This window comes from Diaporthe citri (assembly GCF_014595645.1).
Source record: "Diaporthe citri strain NFHF-8-4 chromosome Unknown scaffold_1, whole genome shotgun sequence".
NCBI lineage: Eukaryota > Fungi > Ascomycota > Sordariomycetes > Diaporthales > Diaporthaceae > Diaporthe > Diaporthe citri.
The window spans coordinates 5,714,019-5,736,240 of record NW_025064846.1 but is presented as its reverse complement, the minus strand read 5'-3'; the positions used below and the strand labels follow the sequence as shown (position 1 = coordinate 5,736,240).

At 54.7% G+C, this 22,222-nt stretch overlaps 7 protein-coding genes across 7 annotated transcripts; 1 reads left to right on the top strand and 6 right to left on the bottom strand.

Annotated features, from left to right (window-relative positions):
- Positions 1-2: 2 nt before the first annotated feature.
- On the bottom strand, positions 3-1,439 carry INS49_001534 (uncharacterized protein; the record flags this gene model as incomplete). The annotated part of the gene is made up of 2 exons (XM_043162360.1): positions 3-1,140; positions 1,210-1,439. The coding sequence occupies 2 exons, from the start codon at positions 1,437-1,439 to the stop codon at positions 3-5; spliced, it is 1,368 nt and encodes a 455-aa protein (XP_043030866.1).
- Positions 1,440-2,105: 666 nt separating this feature from the next.
- INS49_001533 (uncharacterized protein) lies at positions 2,106-3,173 on the bottom strand (the record flags this gene model as incomplete). Its single annotated transcript, XM_043162359.1, has 2 exons — positions 2,106-2,941; positions 3,047-3,173. The coding sequence occupies 2 exons, from the start codon at positions 3,171-3,173 to the stop codon at positions 2,106-2,108; spliced, it is 963 nt and encodes a 320-aa protein (XP_043030865.1).
- Positions 3,174-5,058: 1,885 nt separating this feature from the next.
- INS49_001532 (uncharacterized protein) lies at positions 5,059-6,017 on the bottom strand (the record flags this gene model as incomplete). Its single annotated transcript, XM_043162358.1, has 2 exons — positions 5,059-5,954; positions 6,014-6,017. 2 exons carry the CDS (start codon positions 6,015-6,017, stop codon positions 5,059-5,061), a joined length of 900 nt encoding a protein of 299 aa, XP_043030864.1.
- A 964-nt stretch (positions 6,018-6,981) lies between these two features.
- INS49_001531 (uncharacterized protein) lies at positions 6,982-8,271 on the bottom strand (the record flags this gene model as incomplete). The annotated part of the gene is made up of 5 exons (XM_043162357.1): positions 6,982-7,530; positions 7,583-7,745; positions 7,799-7,897; positions 7,969-8,104; positions 8,253-8,271. 5 exons carry the CDS (start codon positions 8,269-8,271, stop codon positions 6,982-6,984), a joined length of 966 nt encoding a protein of 321 aa, XP_043030863.1.
- An 833-nt stretch (positions 8,272-9,104) lies between these two features.
- On the bottom strand, positions 9,105-16,850 carry INS49_001530 (uncharacterized protein; the record flags this gene model as incomplete). The annotated part of the gene is made up of 13 exons (XM_043162356.1): positions 9,105-9,368; positions 9,424-10,144; positions 10,234-11,334; positions 11,383-11,863; positions 11,918-12,392; positions 12,439-13,668; positions 13,761-13,973; positions 14,029-14,727; positions 15,136-15,163; positions 15,217-15,491; positions 15,548-15,756; positions 16,063-16,185; positions 16,235-16,850. The coding sequence occupies 13 exons, from the start codon at positions 16,848-16,850 to the stop codon at positions 9,105-9,107; spliced, it is 6,435 nt and encodes a 2,144-aa protein (XP_043030862.1).
- A 677-nt stretch (positions 16,851-17,527) lies between these two features.
- INS49_001529 (uncharacterized protein) lies at positions 17,528-18,936 on the bottom strand (the record flags this gene model as incomplete). The annotated part of the gene is made up of 5 exons (XM_043162355.1): positions 17,528-17,950; positions 18,048-18,267; positions 18,490-18,612; positions 18,825-18,832; positions 18,889-18,936. The coding sequence occupies 5 exons, from the start codon at positions 18,934-18,936 to the stop codon at positions 17,528-17,530; spliced, it is 822 nt and encodes a 273-aa protein (XP_043030861.1).
- A 273-nt stretch (positions 18,937-19,209) lies between these two features.
- INS49_001528 (uncharacterized protein) lies at positions 19,210-19,825 on the top strand (the record flags this gene model as incomplete). The annotated part of the gene is made up of 2 exons (XM_043162354.1): positions 19,210-19,671; positions 19,745-19,825. The coding sequence occupies 2 exons, from the start codon at positions 19,210-19,212 to the stop codon at positions 19,823-19,825; spliced, it is 543 nt and encodes a 180-aa protein (XP_043030860.1).
- Positions 19,826-22,222: the final 2,397 nt, after the last annotated feature.

Genomic DNA, 22,222 nt, shown 5'->3' with positions numbered 1-22,222 from the left:
CCTCACACTCGGAGCCATTCCGTCTCCTCCCCTGCCGACTCCTTGGCATCGCCCCACCTGTGCTCGCCCGGCAGGTTGACAGGCACACCATCCTGCTTGTACAGCTCCCCGTCCTTCATGACGAAGCTCACCTTCCTCAACGCCTTCTCGTCCTCTCTAGGATCTGAATCGAGGGCAATTATATCTGCCCTCGCCCCCTTCTCGAAGAACCCAAACCGGTACCCACACGAGTCCTGGCCGCACGCCTCCCATCCGCCCACGAAGCACGCCTCGAGCACATCCTCAAGCGGGATTCCTGCACGCCTCATGAGCTCCATCTCCCTGACTCCCTCGCCATGCGCGAATGTCCCTGTGTCCCCGCCAGCTGCGAACCTCACCCCCATGTCAAACGCCTTCTTGACCCTGGCCTGCACCTTCTTCATCTCGTCCCTAGAGAGCACCAGGTCCAAAATCGCCAGCGTTGGCACGTAGATTGTGCCCCTCTCCGCCATCTCGGCCCACAGCTCGTCCGTGTTCTCGTTGACGTGCTCTACGCTGGTCACGCCCGCTCGGACCGCCATTGTAGCCCCTTCTACCGTACCCGCGTGGGCCACGACCGGCAGGTTCGCCAGCCGGGCCTCCTCCACGATCACGGTCATCTCCTCCTGGCTGAAAAGCGGCACCGCGGGGTTGAGCTCAGCGTGTGTTGGGGGAAATCGTATCCCGGCCCCGGGACCACCACCCGTGGCGGCCTCTTGAAGCGGCGGGAACCGCATCACCTTGCGCTTGTAGTCGGCGTAGAACTTGATGATATCAGCCCCGTCCCCAATGCGCCTCCTCACGGCGCGCCGCACCTCCCACGGGCCGTCTGCGGCGTCTGAGGATCGCGGCAGCGAGAGCCCGTTCTGCCTGTTCTCGCTGCGGATCTCGTATGACGACGTCGATGCCAGGGCATGCGTGGCCACGAAGAGCCGCGGGCCCGGGATGAGACCGCGGTTGATGCAGTCGCGTAGGTTGGCGTCGAAGTTTTCCATCGCCTCCGTCCCCAGGTCGCGGTACGTCGTGTAGCCCGAGAGAGGCGCCTCGCGGACATGGTTTGTGGCCCGGACCGTGCGCTCGACGATAGACTCGTCGCGCATTTGCTGGGCTGCGGAGCGCCCGCTATGTGGTGGAGATCGTCAGTCCTTCTGCCTGATCCCAGAGTGGAGGTGAAGTGCCTTGGCTACCTACCTGTAAGGATGAAGGAAAATGTGCGTGTGTGCGTCAACAAAGCCTGGCATCACGACCTTGCCTCTGAGGTCGATGTCCCCGTCGCGGATTTCTTCGTCTGTTTCCCGCTCGTACACGTCGGCGATGCCGCCTGACTGAGTATCGATTTTGATGGAAACATTCTTCACAAACGCCTTCTTGCGCGGATCAAACAGTAGTGAGGAATGTAGTGTAAGTGTCTTGCGTATCATCTTTGCTCGTTGACTAGTAGAGTTCCAAGTTATGAGGACGGCGCGGCGCGGCGTGAACTTGGGCAGATAAGCCAGATCCTGGGAGGGTGGCTGGGAAACCTGGTATAGGCTATTCAGACACTGCGACTTCTATCTCTTCGCGCGCAAATGATGCTATCATGAGTACCGTTCCCAATAATATCACAGGATCATCTCGACGTAAAAGTTTGTTTTCACCTTGGTTTCGATGGTATCGCTTGAATCCCATTTGTCGCAATGCGGTCCAATATCTCGGGTGAGCGTGGTGACGTACATGGCTCATCGACCCCTGCGACACAGACACTGACGCACCCGGAGCACAGCATATAGATTACTTTATGTGATCGATCACATTCTCAACAAAGCACAGACAAAACACAAGACTTGTTTTGTTTCTTGAACTGTGTTTTCAGAAGTTGGAAGTGCAATTCCTTCCCGCACTTCTAGCTCACTGAGCCAAATGCTCATCCTATGTACGTAGAGGTATCCATCATAGCAGAAGTGAAATACACGAAAGTGCAGTATCCATCGTCGTCGATACCGTCGTAGTCCTGAACGAAAGGTAATCCCCCAGTCCAACAATAAGCCTTTTCGGATCCTCGAAAGGAAAACGTGACAACCAAAGAACGAATGAGAACAGGCTCATCCTCAAGGCGAACAAGCCGAGACACCGGAGTCCGAAGAATGGTCGCCTCCGATACGATGCTCCTCTTTCTTCTTCTCCTCTTCCTCCTGATTTTTCAGCCCCTTGTAGACATTGTCGAGCTTTTCGACCAGTCGAGACACCGGCGTGATGATTTGGTCCTCCAACGAACTGTCGAGGGCTCCCTTCATGACCATTCCCTGCGATCCCAGGTCAAGCAGCAGCTGGATGTCCCGCGGAAGCTCCCGTGACGCCACCTGGCTGCCGTGGGCGACGCCGACCGCGTTTTCGTCGGAAATCTTGCGGCGTTTAGCGGGCGAGTGCTCGTCGCGTCTGTTGTCGGTCGGCCTAGTGGCCAGCAATCTGTTCTGAATGCTCTGGGACGCGTCCCAGCCAGCCAGCCTCTTTACGATCCCCTCGACGATTCCAAACTCCATCGCGTACGTGTCCTCGCATACCGCGTCACCGCTCGAGCAGAACTCACGAAGCTCAGCGATGGACATACGCATGCTGGTCGTTCCGCAGGAGAGAAGGAGCGCCGCCGACTTGACGCTCAGGTTGGTACCCTCTCTGCCGACCTCCCTACTCGTCACCATCTGGTCGTACAGGGAGCCGCAGGCAGAAGGGGGCCCACAGCCGAAGAGGTTGAGCTCGTTGATCAGGTACTCGCGAAGCCAGGACGGAATCTGGGGCTCGTAGTCATCTGGCGGGGGAAGGGCCGGGTACAGCCCAACCATCGTGCCCTGGTCAGGCTCTTCGTGCGACAGGTCGGCTCGGAGCTGTCCAGAAGGCGCAATGGTGAGAATGCCTGGAGTAAGGATGTACTTCTGCTCGAGCTCAACTAGCGTTTTGTTAGTAGCTTGTGGCCAAAAGTAATAGACTCTGGAATATTCCGGAACACAACACAACAGGTGGGAGACTGTGACATGAGGAGACTCGTGCTTACGGATAAGTAGTCGGCTTTTCGCGATGATGTCGTCATCGTGAACGGATTGCAGGTCGTCATCATCAGCGGTTATGTCGATGGTGTCGGCAGAGCGGGAGGAAGGGCTGGGTGTGACGAGGTGAGCCATTTTGAGGCAGATCCCTAAGATAGTCAGTGCCATGTGGTGGTGGTTGTTTCAGAAGAAGAACCAGTTGACGAGCGAAAAAACAGTTTGAGCCTGCGAGGTTGTCGTACTTACGAGCGGTACTTGCTGTTCGCGGCGAGGTTTCGAGTGCAGTGAGTGGCGACAGCGAAAATGTGGCTTGGGAACTTTGAAGTGTCGCACCTTCGGCTGAGCGAGTACAAAGAAAGGCGAAATTGGGAGAGCAGTTGGCAGTTCCCCCGCAACGGGCCCTTTGAGCCGTGTCCAGGAGTATGCGAAGTACCCAGGTAAGTAGCGACTTGTGGGTGAAAAAGGTGGCTTTGTTCCTGCTGAATGATGCTGCGACAGGCTCAAGCTGTAAGTTTCGCTCGCAGACCAGAATTGAGTCGGGAACTGTAGATGGTGCGGAAGAGAGAGTGTGTGTGGATTGTGGAAATTGCTCAGCAAAGACGTCCACATCACAGGTTTTTAGGCAGGTACTAGTTTTGCAGATGCTCAGTGTCAGTTCAGGAGCTTCCACAACCAGACTTTTGTTTCCAAAAGTGGGTGGGTTGCGGGAGTGCCAGTTTGCAGCAACAAAAGCTCAGACGGGAGACACCTCGGGCGCTGGGAGCTTTCAATTCTGAAAACTAGGTAGCTTTGCCCTTAGTTGTGTGTTTTTTCCTTAACAGTTGTGACGGTAAAATTCAACCTGATTGCTGTAAAGCCTAACCAGGCGAATGACTCCCAGCATTTCCGTTTACTTTGCAGCTTGTCAAATCAGACATGTTGCGAAGCTCGAGACATCACGACATTTCCGTTTCCGGAGATCGCTAGTTATCATTCGAGGGCTGCCCACGACCCAATGCTCAGCAGTGACCACATTGATGCAGACACTATAAAATTTGATTGGCATCCGTCTTTCCTTCTTTTCCATTCTCTCTTCATGTAATTTGTTGTTTCGGTCCGTTCTTAAGCAGCTTTATGGTACCTATTTGCATTGACAGAGGCTACCTAGATATGACTGTATCGAGTGCTCGAAGAGCCTCGCTGCAGAGTGGCTAGAGGAGAAAGGGTTTCCATTCAGAGGAGAGAAGAAAGGCTCCTATTCAATCCGAACACCAGCCTCATCAGCACCACAGCCACTACATCTAAAGAGCTGTCCCACCGTCAACGGTAATTCTGAGCATCCGGTAAAGCAATGTACTTCATTTCGCAGATTCTCAGCGAATAAGATAGGCACAACACAGCGCAGACGAATACCGTGGGTCGGCCAATCCCCTTGGCCAGTAAGGAGGGCCGATCCTGTTGGGATTGAAGCTTACGGCGGCGCAGCAGTCTTCCAACACTGAAGTTAGCCATAAATAAAGAGAACGGGTATTCGCACAGAAATAAACGGATGGTATACAGATACATTACACGTCTAGTGCACTCAGACCCAACACACCCACGCCCAAGAGACCAAAACCCAACACACCAAAACCCAACACACCCACCAAACACAACCACAACCAATCCACATACCCACGCCCAATTCACATACCCACAGTATCCCTGAATCATATCTATTTGAGCTGTAGGATGATACTTGAAGCAGCCAGTCTCTAATCACTGTCTGTCTGTCTGTCGATTGTTGTAGCCTACTTGCAGACACATGCACACAGGAGCATCGAAGAACAACAGGAGGGTCGATTTCAAAGACGAAAATCAGTAAGTAAATTTTGGGTATCGGTCTGATTCTAACCAGCCCAAGGAACTTCCTGGGCTCCGTGGAAAACGAGAGGAACCAAAGACTCACACGCTCGCCATAATTATGCAATCTATTATTTAACCAAAACGCCACCCAGCCAATTTACCGCAACAGAAACCAAAAAATAACAGACCTTCGCACTTAAGAGCAATAGCGCTGATGGAAGCGAATGATACCCTCAAGCTTCACCAGCCTCTCCCAGCCAGGCCCAATGATAACCTCGTCCAGGTTCATCGCCATCTCCCCGTGGTCAAACCTCCCGCCCTGCGGGTAAAGCAGGCGCGTCAGGTCCTCGGGCAGCCCAAAGGCCCAAGCCTCGTGGTCGTGCTCGACATCATGCGGCCAGTACCCGGTCAGGCGGAGGACGCACAGGCGCAGGTGCGAGAGGTCGAGCCAGTGGTCGCAGCCCTCGGCCCTGAGGTCCAGCTGCGACCGGAACGCCGCCACGTAGCCCAGGCACGCCCTCATCTCGGCGGCGACCGGCCCCAGGAGGCGCGGGAGCTCGCCCCACGTGACGCAGGACGCCGGGTCGTGGCGCGCGGCAGGGTCGCAGGAACCGAGGAGCCGCCAGGCGAGGGAGCATGGGGAGGATTCCCGGCGGGCGACGGCCCGCGAGTACACGAGCCGGCCGTAGAGCTCCGCCGCGGAGGTTGGGCATGGCATGGCTGGGGCGCGGGCCCCGTAGAGGAGGCCCTGGCTGTCCTCCTCCGCCGCTGCGTCTCGGATGTCGAGGTGGGCGAGGATGAGCTCGATCACGGGCAAGGGGAGGCGGTCGTCATCGTCGCGTCTTGGGGTCACGTTCGCCCTGTGCCGCCGTTGGATGAATTGGTTGACGGCGAGCTGGGCATGGCGGAACGCGCGGCTGGCCTTGTTGGGCCTGGGCGCCTTGTTTCCAGGTTGCTGGTTGGGGGCGGTGTTGACATCCTCAGCCGGGAGCTCATAGATTTGTGTAGATTCACTATCGAGCTCTATGAAGCTCTCTTTGTGTCCGGTAGACAGCGGCAGAGATAGCTCTTCCTTCGATGAATACGAAAAGGCTTGAGTGAGAATTAGCACAAGGTTAGCACGTTGAGAGCGACAGAGATATTTTACTTACCCATGATTATCACGGTTATGGATGTCAAATGATGTCCCACAGGTCAGTTGAATCAAAGAGTATGTCGAATATGTCACAGAGTGCTCTGATTCCCTGACCGGATGAGACAGGAGTAAAGGATGGCGTGTAGCTTGCAAGGAGGGAGAAGTTTGAGATGTTGCAGGGGATAGATATAATCGTCGAGGGAGCGGAATAATAGGATTGTCCTTTGTCATATCATAAACTGCCCGCCACAAAGGGGATCAAGTCGAAGACAATACACCCGGAGATTGAGCATTGTGTAGCGGGCTGGTCGAGCCGTGTCTTGCAACGGGCGGCAGAACTGGGGAGCAGGAGCCGGTGCCCAACAAGCGAACGGGTCGAGAGAGCAGATCCTTCCAGGCCCAGTATCTATAGAGTACAATTTGTTTGTGAACAGTCTTTGTTCTCGATTCGGAATACTGCGGTAAGCTAATACTAAGAGGCAGCCAGCCATGAGACCGTCTGCTCGATCCCACCCCAAGAAACCGCGAAGGCTTGCCCCACGGCTGAGAAAAAAGAGCATAACCTTGATAAAAGACTTTTGTTATTGAGCGTATCCACTCTTCGTTGAGAGTAGATTGAGAGGTTTGCATCGGCACGTGAACAACAAAATGTGCTCGAAAGGGGTTATGACAACACACGAGGTCGTCCGTCCAGCTCACTGCAATTACATGACGACGACCCATGGACACCCTTGACTGACGCCCTCGTGGTAGAATCAAAGACGTGTCGCCGCAGAAAGCAAAGACTGACAGAAATTAAGTGACAACCCGTTCGTCTCCTCAGGATCCTAGCACGTGACCATGTGTTCAACAACAGCTGGGAATGACAGGATCAGACGGTTTGATGTGGTCACCTCTCATGTCCCAGGCATGTCCGTATTGAGGTTCCGGTTTAGGCACTGCCGTTGTTAAAATGCATGTTCACCTGACGGACAGAATTCATGCTTACCTCTTCTTGGGTCGGCCCCGCTTTGCAGGAGCGGCCTTGGGAACCTCGGCCTGATGATCATCACCGTTGGCAGCAGCCTTCTTCTTTCGGCCGCCCTTCTTGGCAACGGGCTCTGGCTCTGGCTCGGGTTCTGGCTGATCAGACGCTTCCTCGTCGGCCTCGGGCTCGGGCTCGGGATCGACCTTGGCTTTCTTGGCACGGACACTCCTCTTGGGCTGCTCAACGGCGGGCTCATCATCGGCTTCAGGCTCAGGTTTGGCCTTCTTGGCCCGGCCCTTCTTCTTGGGAGCCTCAGCTTCGACGGCAGCTTCCTCATCAACCTCCGGCTCCGGCTTGACCTTCTTGGCTCGTCCCTTTCCCTTGGGAGCTTCGACGGGCGGAGCAACTTCTTCGTCGTCGGCTTGCTTCTTGGCTTTGCTCTTCCGAGCCTTCTTAGCGGGAGGAGCCCCAGCCGGCTCCTGCTCTTCTTCCTCCTGCGCATCATCACCAGCCTTCTTGCGGCCACGCTTCTTGGCCGGCTTCTTGGCAGGTGTGTCACCGCCGTTCTAGGGATATCAGCACTTGTTTGCATGCACAAATGGAAGATGATCCACATACTTGCTCCTCGCCATCCTCGTCCTCGGCCTTCTTCTTAGTGGCACGGCCACGAATACCTGACTGGCCCAGGACGTTGTATTCAGGGTCACCGTTGAAGTCTTCGTCGGCGATCTTGCCCTCGATCATAGCGGTGCGGACCTTGGCCTGGAGCTCCGGGTGATCACTGCAGCAGTGCTCAGCCTACATGATCCCAACGTGAAAGCAGGCAGTACTTACCCAATCTCATCGTAACCGTCGATCAGGTCGAAATCATACGAGCCATCCTTGCGGATGTCTTCACGCAGATTCTCGATCTGTTTGCCGGAGACGCAGCCCCTACAAGCAGAGAAAGCAAGGAATTCAGCACTGAGGACCAGTCGCCAGCAGAGTTAAGCAGGGTCGCTTACCAGTGCTTCCACCTCCAGGAGCCATGCTCCTCAATCTCGACCCAAGTTCCGAAGCGCGGCTCGCCCTTCATAATCTTGACCTTTTCCTTCTTGTGCAGGGTGTCATTGCAACCAGCACGGTTGTTGGGTGAAACCTCTGGTGACGGATGTCAGCGGAGTCTGGGTAAGACTTGCAATGAATGATGGTGTTGAATGAAGGTAGTATCAACAGCTTGACATGGTCGTGACGCGCCAGGAGTCAAGGCAATGAGGTCGACGCGGGGAGAGTGACACGGCTGACTTACCAATGCGATAGACAGGCATTTTGAAGATGGATTCGTCAAAAGCGCGAGTTGAATGAGTAATCCCAGAGTCAAAGAGAAGTTGCGTTATCCCGCAGCAGTGAAAATGAGGCTGCTTGTGTGTGTTGGGAGGGGGGATGTGGCACGATGCAACTTTTCCAAGGGCTGCAGCTGGGAATGACGTTAACCTTGCCCACGGTCGCGTCGATCAAGTCAGTCGCGGCGACACGAGCAGAGACGAGATCGCCCGCAAAAGGCGATGATGTGAATTTAAGATGCAACTGATGATGGAATGACTTCTCTGGCAGTCAACGGCGAAGGAAATGAAAGTTGGTTTGTCGTGGAATTGGAAATGCAGAGGCAGATAAAAGGAAGTGGGAGGTTGGGTTTGCGTGGAGGTGGGTGGTGGTGGTGGCGCCTTCCCGTCCCGTTGCATTGCTTTGTGTGCTGTGGTCAAGCTCACCCAGGCAGCCGAGCGGGCCCCCTGTAATCCGTGCCTGACGCTTCCAGATAGGCCCGCCCCGTGAAACAGTGTAGACAATCAACGAGGCAGCTCCCGAGTCTCTTTCACGCAGGTACGGGACGAATTCATTTGATGCATATTAACTGCGTGAGGGCCACCAATCCATTTTCGTATACAAAAAAATCGGGACCGAAATGGGTGAGCATCGGGTGCCGATTGTGTAAAGCATTTATCAACACTACATCGCCTCCTTTATCACCTGCCGTTTCTGACAGATGCATACCAAGTGCTGGGTACCGACCGACCTAGGTAAATACGTGCATTCTGGCAGCTCATCCACAGCTTCAACATCATTCCAATACCAGCTTACCAGGAATCATCATGCTGCATGCCTACAGGAAGGCACACCACCCGATATACATGGCCGACAGGTTCCTCGGCTCCGTCGCCTGCCTCACCAGCTCCTCTACCTGACCCTCCACGCCCAGCGGGATGCTCTCGTCGCCGATGAAGCCCCGGACCTTCCTCTTGATGCTCTCCACCACGCTCGTCGGGTTCAGCTTCACCACGTCGCTCTTCCGCTTCTTGTCCCGCTGCAGGTCCAGCGTCGGGTCGTAGATGAAAGCCTCCAGGATCGTCATCAACGTCTCCTCCTGCTGCCGCAGGATCGACAGCGTCAGCTCGCTGCACTGCCTGAACGGCCCTTCGTACCCGTAGATGCCCATCGCCGCCACCATGTTGTGCGTCAGCCGGAACGGCACCCGCTCCGGGCTGCGCAAACGTCAGGCCCTTGTCGAACAGGCAGTTGAAGTCCACGTGGAACACCCCGCCGTTGCCCTCCTCCAGAAGCACGTTCTCCCCGTGCCTGTCGCCCAGCCCCAGGATTGTTCCCACCATCGACATGACCGCGCATGACCGCGTGTACTTCAGCCGTGCCGCAAACCAGGCTGACGGGTTGGGGAACTGCGAGATGAACCAGCTTGGCAGCACTGGTGGGAACATGCCAAGTACCTGTTCAGTGAAGAGCGTGATGTTTTTGTCCGACGTGGAGGCTTCTTTCATCATCTGAGCAATCTGGGCGTAGTTGGGTATAATACCGCGGGGCTTGTACAGGCCCAGCAGGATATCGCGCAGTGTCTTGAGTCCATCAACCCACTCGAGGATGCCGCATTCCTCGTTCAGCGGGGTGACTGCATACGTGCGAATGTAGAGTTGCCTGCGGCTGCTTTCTGCATCTCGTTTCAAAGACCGATTGATCATGCTGTTGAATTCCATCAAGCGCTGATCCGTCCGCAGATCATCCTTTGGCTTGATCAGCAGGTTGTACAACTTCCCATCCGTGCCGCGCGCCGTCAGTCGGCGGGGTTTCGCGAGGGAGCCCAGAACAAGGACATCGTCTAGGAATGAGTTGCGACCACGTCTCTCGAAAACGCTTTGTGCTTCTTGATGTTGTCCGTCAGCGTAGGCAGTGTGGCGGTCAGACATGCCTCGATGGGAACCACCAAGGGGCAAGGCGTGCACCTGTGGTTGAAGTTGAGGTCCCGAGTGATGCTGGCATGTGTGCTTCTGTTGCTCTGGAAGTCACCGTTATTGCAAGCCAGAAGCAGTTGTTCCGCCAGTTTCTCGCCCATTCTCAGGAGCTGCCTCAGATCGTATGCGGAGCCGTCCACTCTCTTTCCACTGATGTTGCGGAGTTGGGTCAGCAGCTGACTACCGCGTTTTGATCGGTCAGACGACTGCTTGCTGGTCATGATGGCGAAGAGGCCCCACAGGGCCTGTCGCGGATGTGCCTCCACAACCTTGATGATGATGTGTTGTAGATAAGTAAAGATGTCTGGGTTCGGATGAGCAATGCGGGCCACAATTTGCGGCATTGCCGTGTAGAATATGTAAGCAGGCATGCGCTGCATGTGTTTGTAGAAGTACTTGTTGAGCTCGTGCAACAGGGTCTTCCTCCGCTGGGACAGTTCCTTAGACAGTGATATTTTCCCCTCGGGGGCCTTGTCGACCTGAGCGCCCAAATCCATCCACAGTGATAGAATACGCGGCAGTGTCTGGTATAGATACTTTGTGCCGTAGTTCAGTGACCGGAGGTAGTTCTCGATGACAAGTTTGGCTGTTTCTCCAGTGAGATACTCGTCGCTCTGTTCATCTGGACTCAACGCCTTCTCAGACTCAAGAACTTTCTTGTAATGACGGCCGAGGTAGTAATGGCCCTTCTCCCACATCGCGTGCGTCTTTGCCGCCTGCTGGTACTGCGCCCGCAAAGCACTCGCGTGCGTCTGCCCCGCCGAGTCTTGCCATTTCGCCAAGAGGAGATGCGCTCGCGCTGTCAACAAATTCCTCTGCACTTCAGGGCCTTTACTTGACGTAGGAGCAGCTGGTCCCAGGTTGTATCCGATGAAGGAGTTGGTCTGGATGGCGTTTTCGAGGATTTGAATGGCCTTCCTGTGGTGACCCTCTTTCCACAACAGTCTGGCATTTTCAATGGTTGCAGAACCATCTCCAAGTTGCGAGGCGTGTAATACTGCGTTGAAAGACTGATGGAGCGAGTCTGCCTTTCGGGCTAATCTTGCACTTGACAACCACAGAGACGAAATATCTCCGTCCGAAAATTTCGGCCTTTAGACGTCAGCGGAAGTAATTAGCAGGTATGTTCTCGGTACTCACCTCATCAGCTCCATTGCCGCTCGTCGTATTCCCAGCACGTACTGCTTGTCGCTCACATACGCACCCAGAATCTCCAGTCGACGATCTAGCGACGTCATGACCCCTTGCTGGTCGCTGGCTTCCTTCCTGTGATCTCCTGCAACGATTTCGAGGTCTGCAAGGACGTGACATCTTAGCATGGCGTCATGGGCCGCCTGAAGTGACGCTGTAGCCGACATGGACATTGAAGAAGCAGTCTTCTCTTTCAGCTCCTGGAGCTGATTGATGAAGCTCTCTATCTGGCCATCCTTGAGTGCCAGGAGCGCCGATCCTACCCCAAGGTTGAATTCATCCAGATGGTTGCCAGCCTTGTACGAACCCAAGTACTTCTTGAGGGTTTCCCATCTCCCGGTGGCCCAAGCGGCTTCTACTGCAAAGGGCGCGATCTTGTTGATCCAAGGTCCGTCGGTGTCTAACCCTCCAACATGGTTCAACAATACATCTATGCGGTGTTAGCAATGGCAGGCAAGAGCCTCGTGACGGACAGTATTCTTACCATATTGGCCCGACTCCTTGAGACACGTCAGCAGATCAATTTGCACGTCCACGTTGTGGGGGTCCTCCGCGAGCTGAACTTCGCACCAAGTCTGCGCCCGCGACCACCTCCCCGCCTTCCTGTGGCTGAGAATTTGCTGCTTGAGGTCAATGACCTTGAGGTTGGCGGATACTCCTTCAAGGCCATCCGGCTCATCAATATGGGCATAGACGTTCTGCAGGGAGTCCAACGCTTGTTGAATATTCTCCGCGTCGTTGCCGTGTTCCTCTTGTTGGCGCAAAATATGGGGCTCCAGGTGGAACAAAGCACGGGCGTATTGTTTACAGTCAATGGCGCGCTGCGACACGAGCTCTGGCGGTATAGAGTCCAATCGTTTCTGGATCAGTACGAGATTATTCTCGTCAGTTTTACTGAGCCGAAACGTTCTCTTCACCTGCAAGAACCTCATCGCGTAGTCGATGACTCGGAACACCGCCTGTTATCGTCAGCGGGAGAAATTGGGTATTTGCTAGGCCACATACCTCACAAAAGAGCTTCCTGTCCTCCCTCTCCAAATAGGAAGCATTTTCAGGAACGTCTTGTTTCAAGATGTTCAGCAGCTCGTTCCACACTGCATTCTTTTCCTGTTGTGTGCTCTTGCTACCGAGAGTGATGTGGACAACCAAATATGGGAGCATGAAAATGGCGACCGATAAGTCCTTGACTCGAATAGCCCGACAAAGCGGGTCAAATATGATATCTGCGAATGGGTTCTGCCCCTTGTGTAGCAAGTCCAGCGTAAATTGCCGGAGCCAATTGGCATATGAGCGCCCAGCACGGAAGATCGGATACTCGGTTCTGATGCTCGGCATGGGCGCAAGCTTGTACCTGGATGTCAGAAAGGGGAGCAGGACATCGCGCACGCTTTCTGGCATGCTCAGCCATTTCCTATAGATGCGCTCACCCTCTGCGCCTTGCAGGCCAACGGCTGTCTTGTAGTCGCACCTCTCCAAGAGCTCCTGCATGACATAGGACAAAAAGCCCTGTAAGCTAGAATCCGTAGTCGACACAAAGGACTTGACGAGCACCTCCTGCAGAACGAATGCAGCAAAATCCGTGGTTTCATCGGCATCTGTGAAGTTCGAAAGTGCAATGAACTCACGCTGCTCCCGAACAGTTTCGAGCCTGTTCGAGTCCAGGCAGCCCATCAACCCAATGCACTCTGCACAGATTCGAGCAATGTCAGGATTTCTCCCGTTGTACTTTGAGGTGCAGTCCAACAGTGCTCGAGCCAGGTTCTTCACAACGCTGTCAGGCTGCTCACTGATGGCTGATGCCTGCAGATAACCTTGATTTTGGCGCAGGTATTCTGAGAGCTCAAGCAGGCCCTTCTCAACAACACCAGCATTTTCATGGCGCACTCTTTCGATGAACAAGGCGAAGGCAGCGCGCGTATCGAGTGGCGACCGGCGTGCATCGAGTGTTTTCCAGAGTTCCGAAAGCTCACTGATATGGCTCAGTGACGGAAGTTTGCCAATTGTGTTGCTCAGCACTGCCTCGTGATTGCTAAGCAGGAAACGCAGCAGAGCCTTGCTCTTTTCTCGGCTCTCCTCTGCAAAGCAGGGCCAATACTGCCCGATGATGAAGAACGTGGTCTCAATCAGCTCTTCGACATCCTCCTCTCCCACATGAGCCACCATGGAGTACCAACACGCAAAAGCGGTTGTTCTCAACTCATCCAATGACAGAGCGGACAGAAGACAGACAGATATCTAACGCTACTTGGTCAGCAAACTGAGCAGAAATCATCCGTGGGAGGACATGCCTGTGGTCGTGCTATGCGGATGTACTCCTTGGCCAGCACTATCATTTCTTCCATGGCCTTGATGCAGAGTTTGCGTTCGCGCATAGGTGGAGGAACGGGCGAGGTATTGTTGATGACTTCGACCATACGCGCCGACAAGCCGAGAGCATGCTCCCGGAGAAAGCGACCGACGATGTGATGCCCGCCCTTCCTCTTCGCATCTCGGGGAGCTGCCACCAGCAAATTTGCCACCATGGTCAGGGCAGAGCGGGCCTGTTACTCGTTAGTTTCGGCGTGGAGGCTGGCCAAGTTGATACAGTGTGCTTACAGCGGCCTTGGTCGATTCGTCTCCCTCCACACTCATCCTGAGGAGCTCCAAGATCGTCAGGACAGGACTGGTTCTCAAAACCTCTGTGAGGGCCGTGCCGCTGAATGTCGGACAGACATCAACCAGCGCCGAAATCGAAAATCGTTCGATATTGGCCTCGTCCTGCACGAAAAGACGTGCCAAGATGGCGCTCAGATTCGACTCATCCAAAAACATGTCTTGTAAGTGCTCATCTCTTCTGGCCTCGGAGAACTTCTGTATTATGTCTTTCTTCCCGTGTAGCACAAGCCATGGCAAAGCATGAGACTGAATGAGCAGAAGGAGCTCTGCCACGCTGGTTCTCAAGAGATCTGCTACCATTTGCGTAGTCTGAGGCCGTGTGAGCATGTCTTTGACAGTTGAATAAGCAAGATTTCTCCAGAAAGGCTCCAGGAGGCGTCGTGGTGTCGTTCTCCGAGAAGCGGCAAGATTTGTGATCTCGTTCAGGGCGACTGCAGAGACAATAGGATTCTGGTGGCCAAGAAATTCCAGCATCTTGACCAGGACGAGGTTGAGGCCATCATCCGAGACCACTCTGCCCAGTTGACCCCAAGCCATTAGAGAAGTCTCGTTGATGCTTGGCTCATTCTTATCGGAGATGGACCGCAGAAACCCCAAAACGTTGGCCGTGTTGCGATTTAAAATTTGCACGCCAACATCCTGGCTAACACCTGGTCGCAAAAAAATAGTAATTGCCCTACCGGCCGCAATACGGAGTTCTCTGAGGGAGCTTTGGAGCGTTGACAAGCACCACTGGCCAATAGCCGATTTTTCAAGGTCCAACATATCAGGGCTTTTCGAGTGTACTATGATGCGTCGGAGAGCTATCATCGCGACGACCCGTGGACGACGTGATTCGCGAAATGATGGCAAGCATATGAGCCTTGTGAAGATGGAGCCGGCCAAGGCCACAGACGTGGGATCGGTACATGGCGGTCGCGTTGCCGTTCTGTCGGCTTTCGAGCAAAATGAGCACTGCAGACTACGCTGTGTGGCCGATCCAAGGCCGAGAGAGTTGTCAGCTGCGCAAGGTATACGAGCCAACAGCTCGATGATTGAACAACGCACAGCTTCGTTAGCAGCTGGGAAAGAGTCCCTGTTACTTGCTGTCAGCTTGGTTCATCCTCATGTTTCTCCAGCAGACCTTACAAAATGCGGCTTTCAAGCTGGCTCAAGCTCATTACCTGCGGCAGATAGAGTACCCGACAGAGTTGATTGAGAAGGTGCGGCATTAATGAGGACTCCTGGGTGATCTTTCTCCTTTTGACAAGGCGTTTCTGGTCTATTGGTGCGTGCGCCCTCGACTCAATGGATCGGACCTTTAGTCGTATGTCTCTATCCACGAACAACTCTGGGGAGAGCCCGGAGCTGAATGGCTGGGTCACGGGGATAACTACTGCCTCACGCAACAGCGTCACGGATCGCTTCATGCACCAGGAGTTAGATTTGGCTGCACTCGACACGATGAAGCTGGACGTACCTGTAAATCCCCGGAAACGTCGTCGGCGATGCCTTCGGCGAGCATCTGTTCCAGTGGCTTGAGTAGTTGAGCGGCAGCAAGTTTGGATACAGGCCGTTGCTTGGTGGCAGCGTCAGCAATTTGGACAAGAGCCAAAGCCAGTACCTTGTTGGCCGACGAATCAACCTGCTCTTGATTTGAGAATCCTGCCTGGTTCACAGCGACATCCGCTGCCAGCAAGACAATTACGGAATACAACTTGTGTAGTACGGCTTGGTCCACTCCAGGATGCGGGAAAATGAGGCTCAAGGCTTGGTTTAAAAGAGACACCGGATTATAGTTGCCGTTGTCTCTCCATCGTTTCTGCTCTTCGTTCAACGCTTCGATACAGTCTGCTAGCCAGGTGATGTGCTTGCTGAAAGGTGTGACTGATTGTTTTGGCGTTCCATCTGGGACTGCAACAGCGTGCAGAATGTTTAAAAGACAAGAAGCGTGCCGAAGGGCATGATCGCCATCACCAAGGGTATAAGTTGGACAGCGGACGGCGCCAGTAAGGGCTCCTCCGGGCAGTAACGAGTCCAGGGTATTGTGACCGGGTAGCTCAATGTCTATAGAGCCCTTGGTGGCTGGGGAGGCCAACTTGATATGCGCCAGGATTGCTGTGTAGCAGTTAGCGCTGGCGTTGCGTGCGGGATGCCCTCATCTTACATCGGAAGTTTGCCTGCAGGTAGCCATACAGTGGGTCGCCGGCATTCCACAAGCCACCAGATGTGCTTGCTGTCACGAGAACGAAGTGGAAGAGCGACTCCAATGGAGAAGACAAGGCTGGACATCGCGGGTGTCCGAGCATCCTGAGCAGCTTGGGAAACAACCAGACCCACAGTGGCTCTGGGCCTCGATGGAGAAGGGCGGTGCCATCGGTGGTAAATGTGAGAACGATTGGAGTTTCGGTGATTGTTACCTTGAGAAAGTGAAAAGCAGTCAATGCATGGGTCTTCAGCTGCTCGCGGTCTGCGAACGGATCGTCCCACTTGAGAGCGTCGAGAATGACCCGCGCGTAGACATAGATCAGCATGTGATTGTGCTCCACATGCTCGGCCGGTGTCTTCAACGAGTCTGGCTTGTTCTTGACCCTCTCGATCTCCTCGAACAGGCGCTTGAGCTCGCTGGCCTCGTCGGGTCTCGAGGACTTGGCCGAGGTCGATATATTACCGGCAAGCTGCGCAGCCAGGGTTGACGGAGGAGCAGCGCCATTCGAGGTTGCTCCTGGGTTCGCAGCACTGTGACCGGTTGATCCAGCCCGATTGTGCGACTCGGCAGCCATCTTGACCTAATTTCTTCATCTCAAGGTCACTCGAAAGAGTGGCGCCGCACAAGTCCGTGGGCCAAGTGACACGGCTGGCTTAGGCAGAGGTTCGTCGGGGTTGAGGAGCGCGACGCGTCGGACCGGGCAGACGCGCTGTCACGAGGCCAATTTGCATGCGGTAGGCCGGTCAAGTCCAAGTGCAGCCGTGGCTGAGTCAGCAGCTTGGCTTGTACCCCGTTCACGAGGGGCGGCACTGTCCAGATGGTCGAGGCTCGTAAGCCCTGGGAATTCCAAAAGGGATTGCATGAGGGTTGACTTGTAGGGGCAGCCTTGACCTGAGCCATTGGTATGTCACCTTGATAGTGCGCGCTGCTACTCACTGTGCGATCGCAAACACCAGACTCACTGGTCTTCAACCAGCACCCTCGAGGATATCGACCCCAGAAGGCGCAACTCAAACTATCATTGATGATGTTCATCAACTCGTCATTTGACGCACGGCGAAACAGAACTGTGTATTATGATATGAGAGGGTATCCGTCTGGAATGGCGATGACAAGCGCATATCATCCGCTTGACGATCAGTCCGGTCTTCGCCACTCTATCTCTACCCATCATCCACCAGCACATCAGAATTCAGCATCCAGAACACAACTGCAGCCCCGTGGGTAAGCCTCTCGAGCGGCAGAAGTGATCTATAATTCATCATGACCTGCGACCTTGATAGTCACGCCTGGGATGTTGGCTAGTGAGACCTTCCTCTTCGCCCTCTTGGTCGGGCCGGGATCATCAGGCGCGGTTGCCGCGCCGGGAGGAGTCCACGGTTTGATGCGCCCTTGCCAAACATCCAGTCCCCACTTCTGTAGCGATTGCGAGTCCACGGGCAAGTTCCGCGGATACGGATAGATCCGGTCTTTGGACAACTGATGAACAGCCCCTGAAGGGAAGACACCAAGCTCAAGACCCATCTTCTCCTGGAGCTCTGGGTACTCCAATGGATCGACCGTCACGCAGGTCAGCGAGTCGTAGTAGCCCTTGGCAAAGTTGTGTAGTTCCATCCGAAGCCTTGATCGATCCTCTTCGGTCCTTGCAAATAGGTAAACCATGGGCCATCCACGCTGGTGCGGACGCTCCTGTCAGCCCAAGTCTCTGGGAATCATTCTCGTCTTGTGGTGTGGTGTGGTGAATGGTGGGGGGCCAGGGGGATGCACTCACATCGAGCAGCCTCTGCTGATTGTACTTGGTCAACTCTCCGACTACGGGCCTTGATGCCTCGATAACGAACTTCTCTATTGCTGCTGAATCGGTGAAGGAGGTGGCCGTTCTCGTGACCGTTCCTCCATCTCTCAGGTGGCACTTAATGGTAGGCGGGGTTGAGGCCTCCTCCTCCTTCATAACCGTGGCATCAGATACAACCCCAAAGGTGAACTCCTCTCTGTACCTTTTTGCAACTTCTGCAATGGTCTCTCGAGCTACATGGTCGTCCGGTCCAATATGAGCAACGAAAACTGTGTCATCGATGCCACTAAAGGCATCAAGATTGTCCGTTGTTACCTCCGACACGATGGGCCTCGCCAGTCGAGAGACGAAGTTTGATATACTTTACAATAGTCATTAGCAAACACTTAAAACCGGAAATTTTGGACAGTTCGCTTACCCAGAGCCGCGAAGAGTGCCAAAGTAAGTAGCGACAGCATTGCCCTTCTCAAAAGCGCGCAGGGTTGGGCGCGAGTTGACCTCGTGCTCAGCACATATGCCCGGCTCAGCATCACAGTCAATGCTTAGAAGTGAGTGATCGGATACAGAAACTGCGGACAGCCATTCATTCTCAAAAGCTTGGCTTTTCGATCTTCCCAATGGTCAGCGAAGCCCCCTGACATTTTCCCATCGGCAATAGGAGACACTCACTCGCTTGGCTAGTAGACACTCCGCCGTCAGCGTTTATTGCTTGGCTCCGGAAGCTTACACCGGACTGATACACTGAGCACTCACAGAAACAACTAGAGAGCACGATGAGGGTTAGCTCAGACTTTGTCGTCGAAAGTTGTCCACTTACAAGCCACAAGAGCGATATCATGTGCTCCAAGCGTGGACTTGAGCGCATCTGCGTCTGTGTGTTCCCAGCACCCCGCCACTCTCGCACTCAACGCTATGCAGGCCAGCCATACAATCCAGAAAGACGTCATATTCTCTCCTTTTCTTCTGGCTTAGTTGATGAGATTAAAGGAGACGGCAGTCCCGTCTGGAGGCTGATTTAAAGGCATTGAATTTGGTGGCAGGTTCCACGGTTCGCAAGGGGTGGTATAGCACCCCCCCTGCCTATAACCCTAGCCCCTGAGCTGGCTTGTTCAGGCTTAGGTCATACAGGGTATTGGAGATGTCACTGCTCGACAGAAAGCTTCTGCAGCTCCGGCAGTCTGTCGCGCAACCCGCTCGTACCATCCCACCATCCAGCAAGGCCAACACTCCACTGCGTGTTCGCAAGCCTGAGAGCTTTCCTGATTTCATCGGCCACCTCAGCTATCTAACTGCATTTGGCCTCAGCCCCGTCACAGCCGCCAGACATTTCATGATGGGCGTGTTCCCGAAGAAGAAATACGTCTCGTCCGCCGATGCAAACACCTTTGCGGCGCGCTACCGAGCAGCCCTTGCGAAGCGCCCGTTCCTCCTCTTCGGCCTTCCTTTTGTGTCGATCATAGTCGCCGGCTCGTTTGTGCTAACGCCAGCAACGGCTATTCGATACGAGAAACATGACAGGAAAGTGCGGCAGATGACCCGGGAGGAAGAGCTTGGGGTCGGCAGACAAGGGCGCAAGGTCGACATCAGGGACGAGTACTACGTGAGTCGTCGCGGCATACCACATGCGGTATGAAGACAAGGACGAATCTGCTGACGCTGCCCGTGTTTCACAGCGACTTGCCGCAAAGGACCTCGACGATTGGGAGCAGAAGCGGGTGAAGCGACTGCCAGGCGAGAACGACGGCGTGCTGTAAAACCACACCGAGCCAAGCACGTCTGCGATGGCTTGACGTATGACAAAATCTCGAAATAACATGTCAATCGGTCAAGGCGTGGTCAATGCGCCCGGCGACGAGGTCGACCAAGGACTTGGTAATGCCGAGGCACGAGGCAATTGGCCGTCACGAGGCAAACGCCAATGTGAACAGCCAGGGAGGAGCAGAATCTTGAAACATCGCAACTCGACATTACGGGAGTGGCACAGCTTTTATCGGATGAGATGAAGCGGTCGGCAAACCAAAACTCGCATGAGATATACAAGCCGCGCGATGTGCTGCAGGGATGGGCCGACGGCATGTGGGGAACGATATTTTCTCATCTGAGATCCCCAGGTTTTGACATGAAGCTTTCCTCTGCCGCGGGCCACGATCACCGAAGAGGCCGCGGGAGGAGGAGGCGGGACACGCAGTCTTTGTTTCAGGCACCGCTTCGCGCGACCTTGATCACTCGGCGCGCCACTCTCGGTGCGTCAACCGGCACTTGGCGCCCAGCCCGCCTCGACGCCGGACTGGAGATCGAAACACACACACACGCACACGCACACAAACACATCCACATGCGCGCGCGCGCACGCATCACTCACCCACACTCCCACACACGATCAGAATGGCAATGCGAGTGCGAGGTGCGCCCATGTCTCGCCACCATCGGGATGCGACGCCCGTGGCTTTACTTAGCTACATAGCTGCTGTCACGAAGCTAGAAATCAGATCTCGATCTTTTCCAGGGAGAGACGATGGTATCAACGCATCTCGGCCAGTCACGTCTGTTCCTACCGCGCCAATCATGACTGGAAACGTTTGCAGCCACAGAGGCCACCGGACTGGGCATCGGTGAGGCTCTGTGCAATCTAGCGCCCCCGGCTCTTCACTTACCAATTGCAAGTACGACAGCTGCACAGCCCCTGACCATGGAAAGGCCCCCAATTTAAGCTTCGCCGTTGACAGCTACAGCATGGAAGCAGGGAGGACCAGGGAGGCGAGGATACGAAGCTGTGAAAAGAAACTTCAATTCAAGCTACTGGAGCTATTCCGAGCACCTGGGTTCTCAATGCTGAATCCGGGACTTCTTCAGGCAGTCATCCCTGTCCGTGACGCAACGCCGCAACAGGTACGAAGGGATGGCTGTTCCACGCAATAGCAAGACATTTAATCCCCCTAATTTCCGACCAGGAACAAACACACAAGGACCGGTGACAAGCGCCTTCATTTCGATAGTGAAAAGGAGAACCAAAGCATAAACGCCTGGAATGAGCGGCCCAGGGTACGCGAAGTGATCATCTTTGACGTTACCGATGCTGGCAGAGAAAGGCGCAGGTTCCTTGAGCCGTCGTCTCGTCATCCGGTGTTTTCCATGGTTTGAAACGTCCAGTTGCGGCCGATGATCTCATTAGCTGAACAATCTCAATCGCTCGCTCGAACTCAAGGCGCGGTCGCCTGCGAGGTCTGTGGCATTCCGTTCTCAAGTCCGGGATGATGGCGGTAAAAAATAAAAAAAAATTATGTAGAGGCGTTGAGAAAAGTAACTGGTTGGACTTTTGTACCCCACATGGTGCACGCCGCACGGCGGCGCGTTCACGAGCGCCGAGGCGCCCCCAGAGGCCGCAGCCTGCCCCGTGAGCCGTCTCCTGCAAGACACCGAACACCCACTCTGTGTGCGCCTTCAGTTCTGAGATCGCGCGGGGTATGCATGCCATGGCGTGGTTGGCAAATCTACTTCCACGCTCTGCACCCTTCACCCACTGATGTGGCTGCGCTAAGGAGGCTAGGATCGCTGAACAGTCTCAGAATCTCTGGTGACCTGCCCGAATTGCATCCTGATCTACTGATCAACCACGAAGCCGGGAGCACTCGTTTCGCTCGTGGCAGCCGGTCCTGTTTCCGGATCATTGCAACAATTGAATCACAGCCAACCACCACGAGGGTCAGCTTGAATAGAGCGGCAATCCCTTCCCGATCGCGTGGCCCAGTTTTTAGGAATTGGCCACCCCCTGTCCATCCTTGCCAGCATGGGTCCCGGGTTCCGTCACCAGAAATCTGGGGGATTATGATGAAATTAATGGGTCGCTGGGGACAAAAAAAGAAGACAGAGGAGATCATTCACACAATCCTTGATTGCAGGATTATATGTTCATGACCTCAATGGCAGACGCACCACAACCAAGGCAGCCAATATTGACAGCGACGGCCGGCAGCAAAACTCCGGGCACAGGATGGCTTACACGTCAGCAGGATACGATGACAGCCCATGACAGGTTCTGCGCCCATTGGCCGTATCAGAGTTGCGGGCCCAAGACTTTTCTTTTTTCGCCGTCCGACTCACAGGAAGCGAGGATTGATTGGGTATCGTCGTCGGCTCATCTGGTCTGCTCC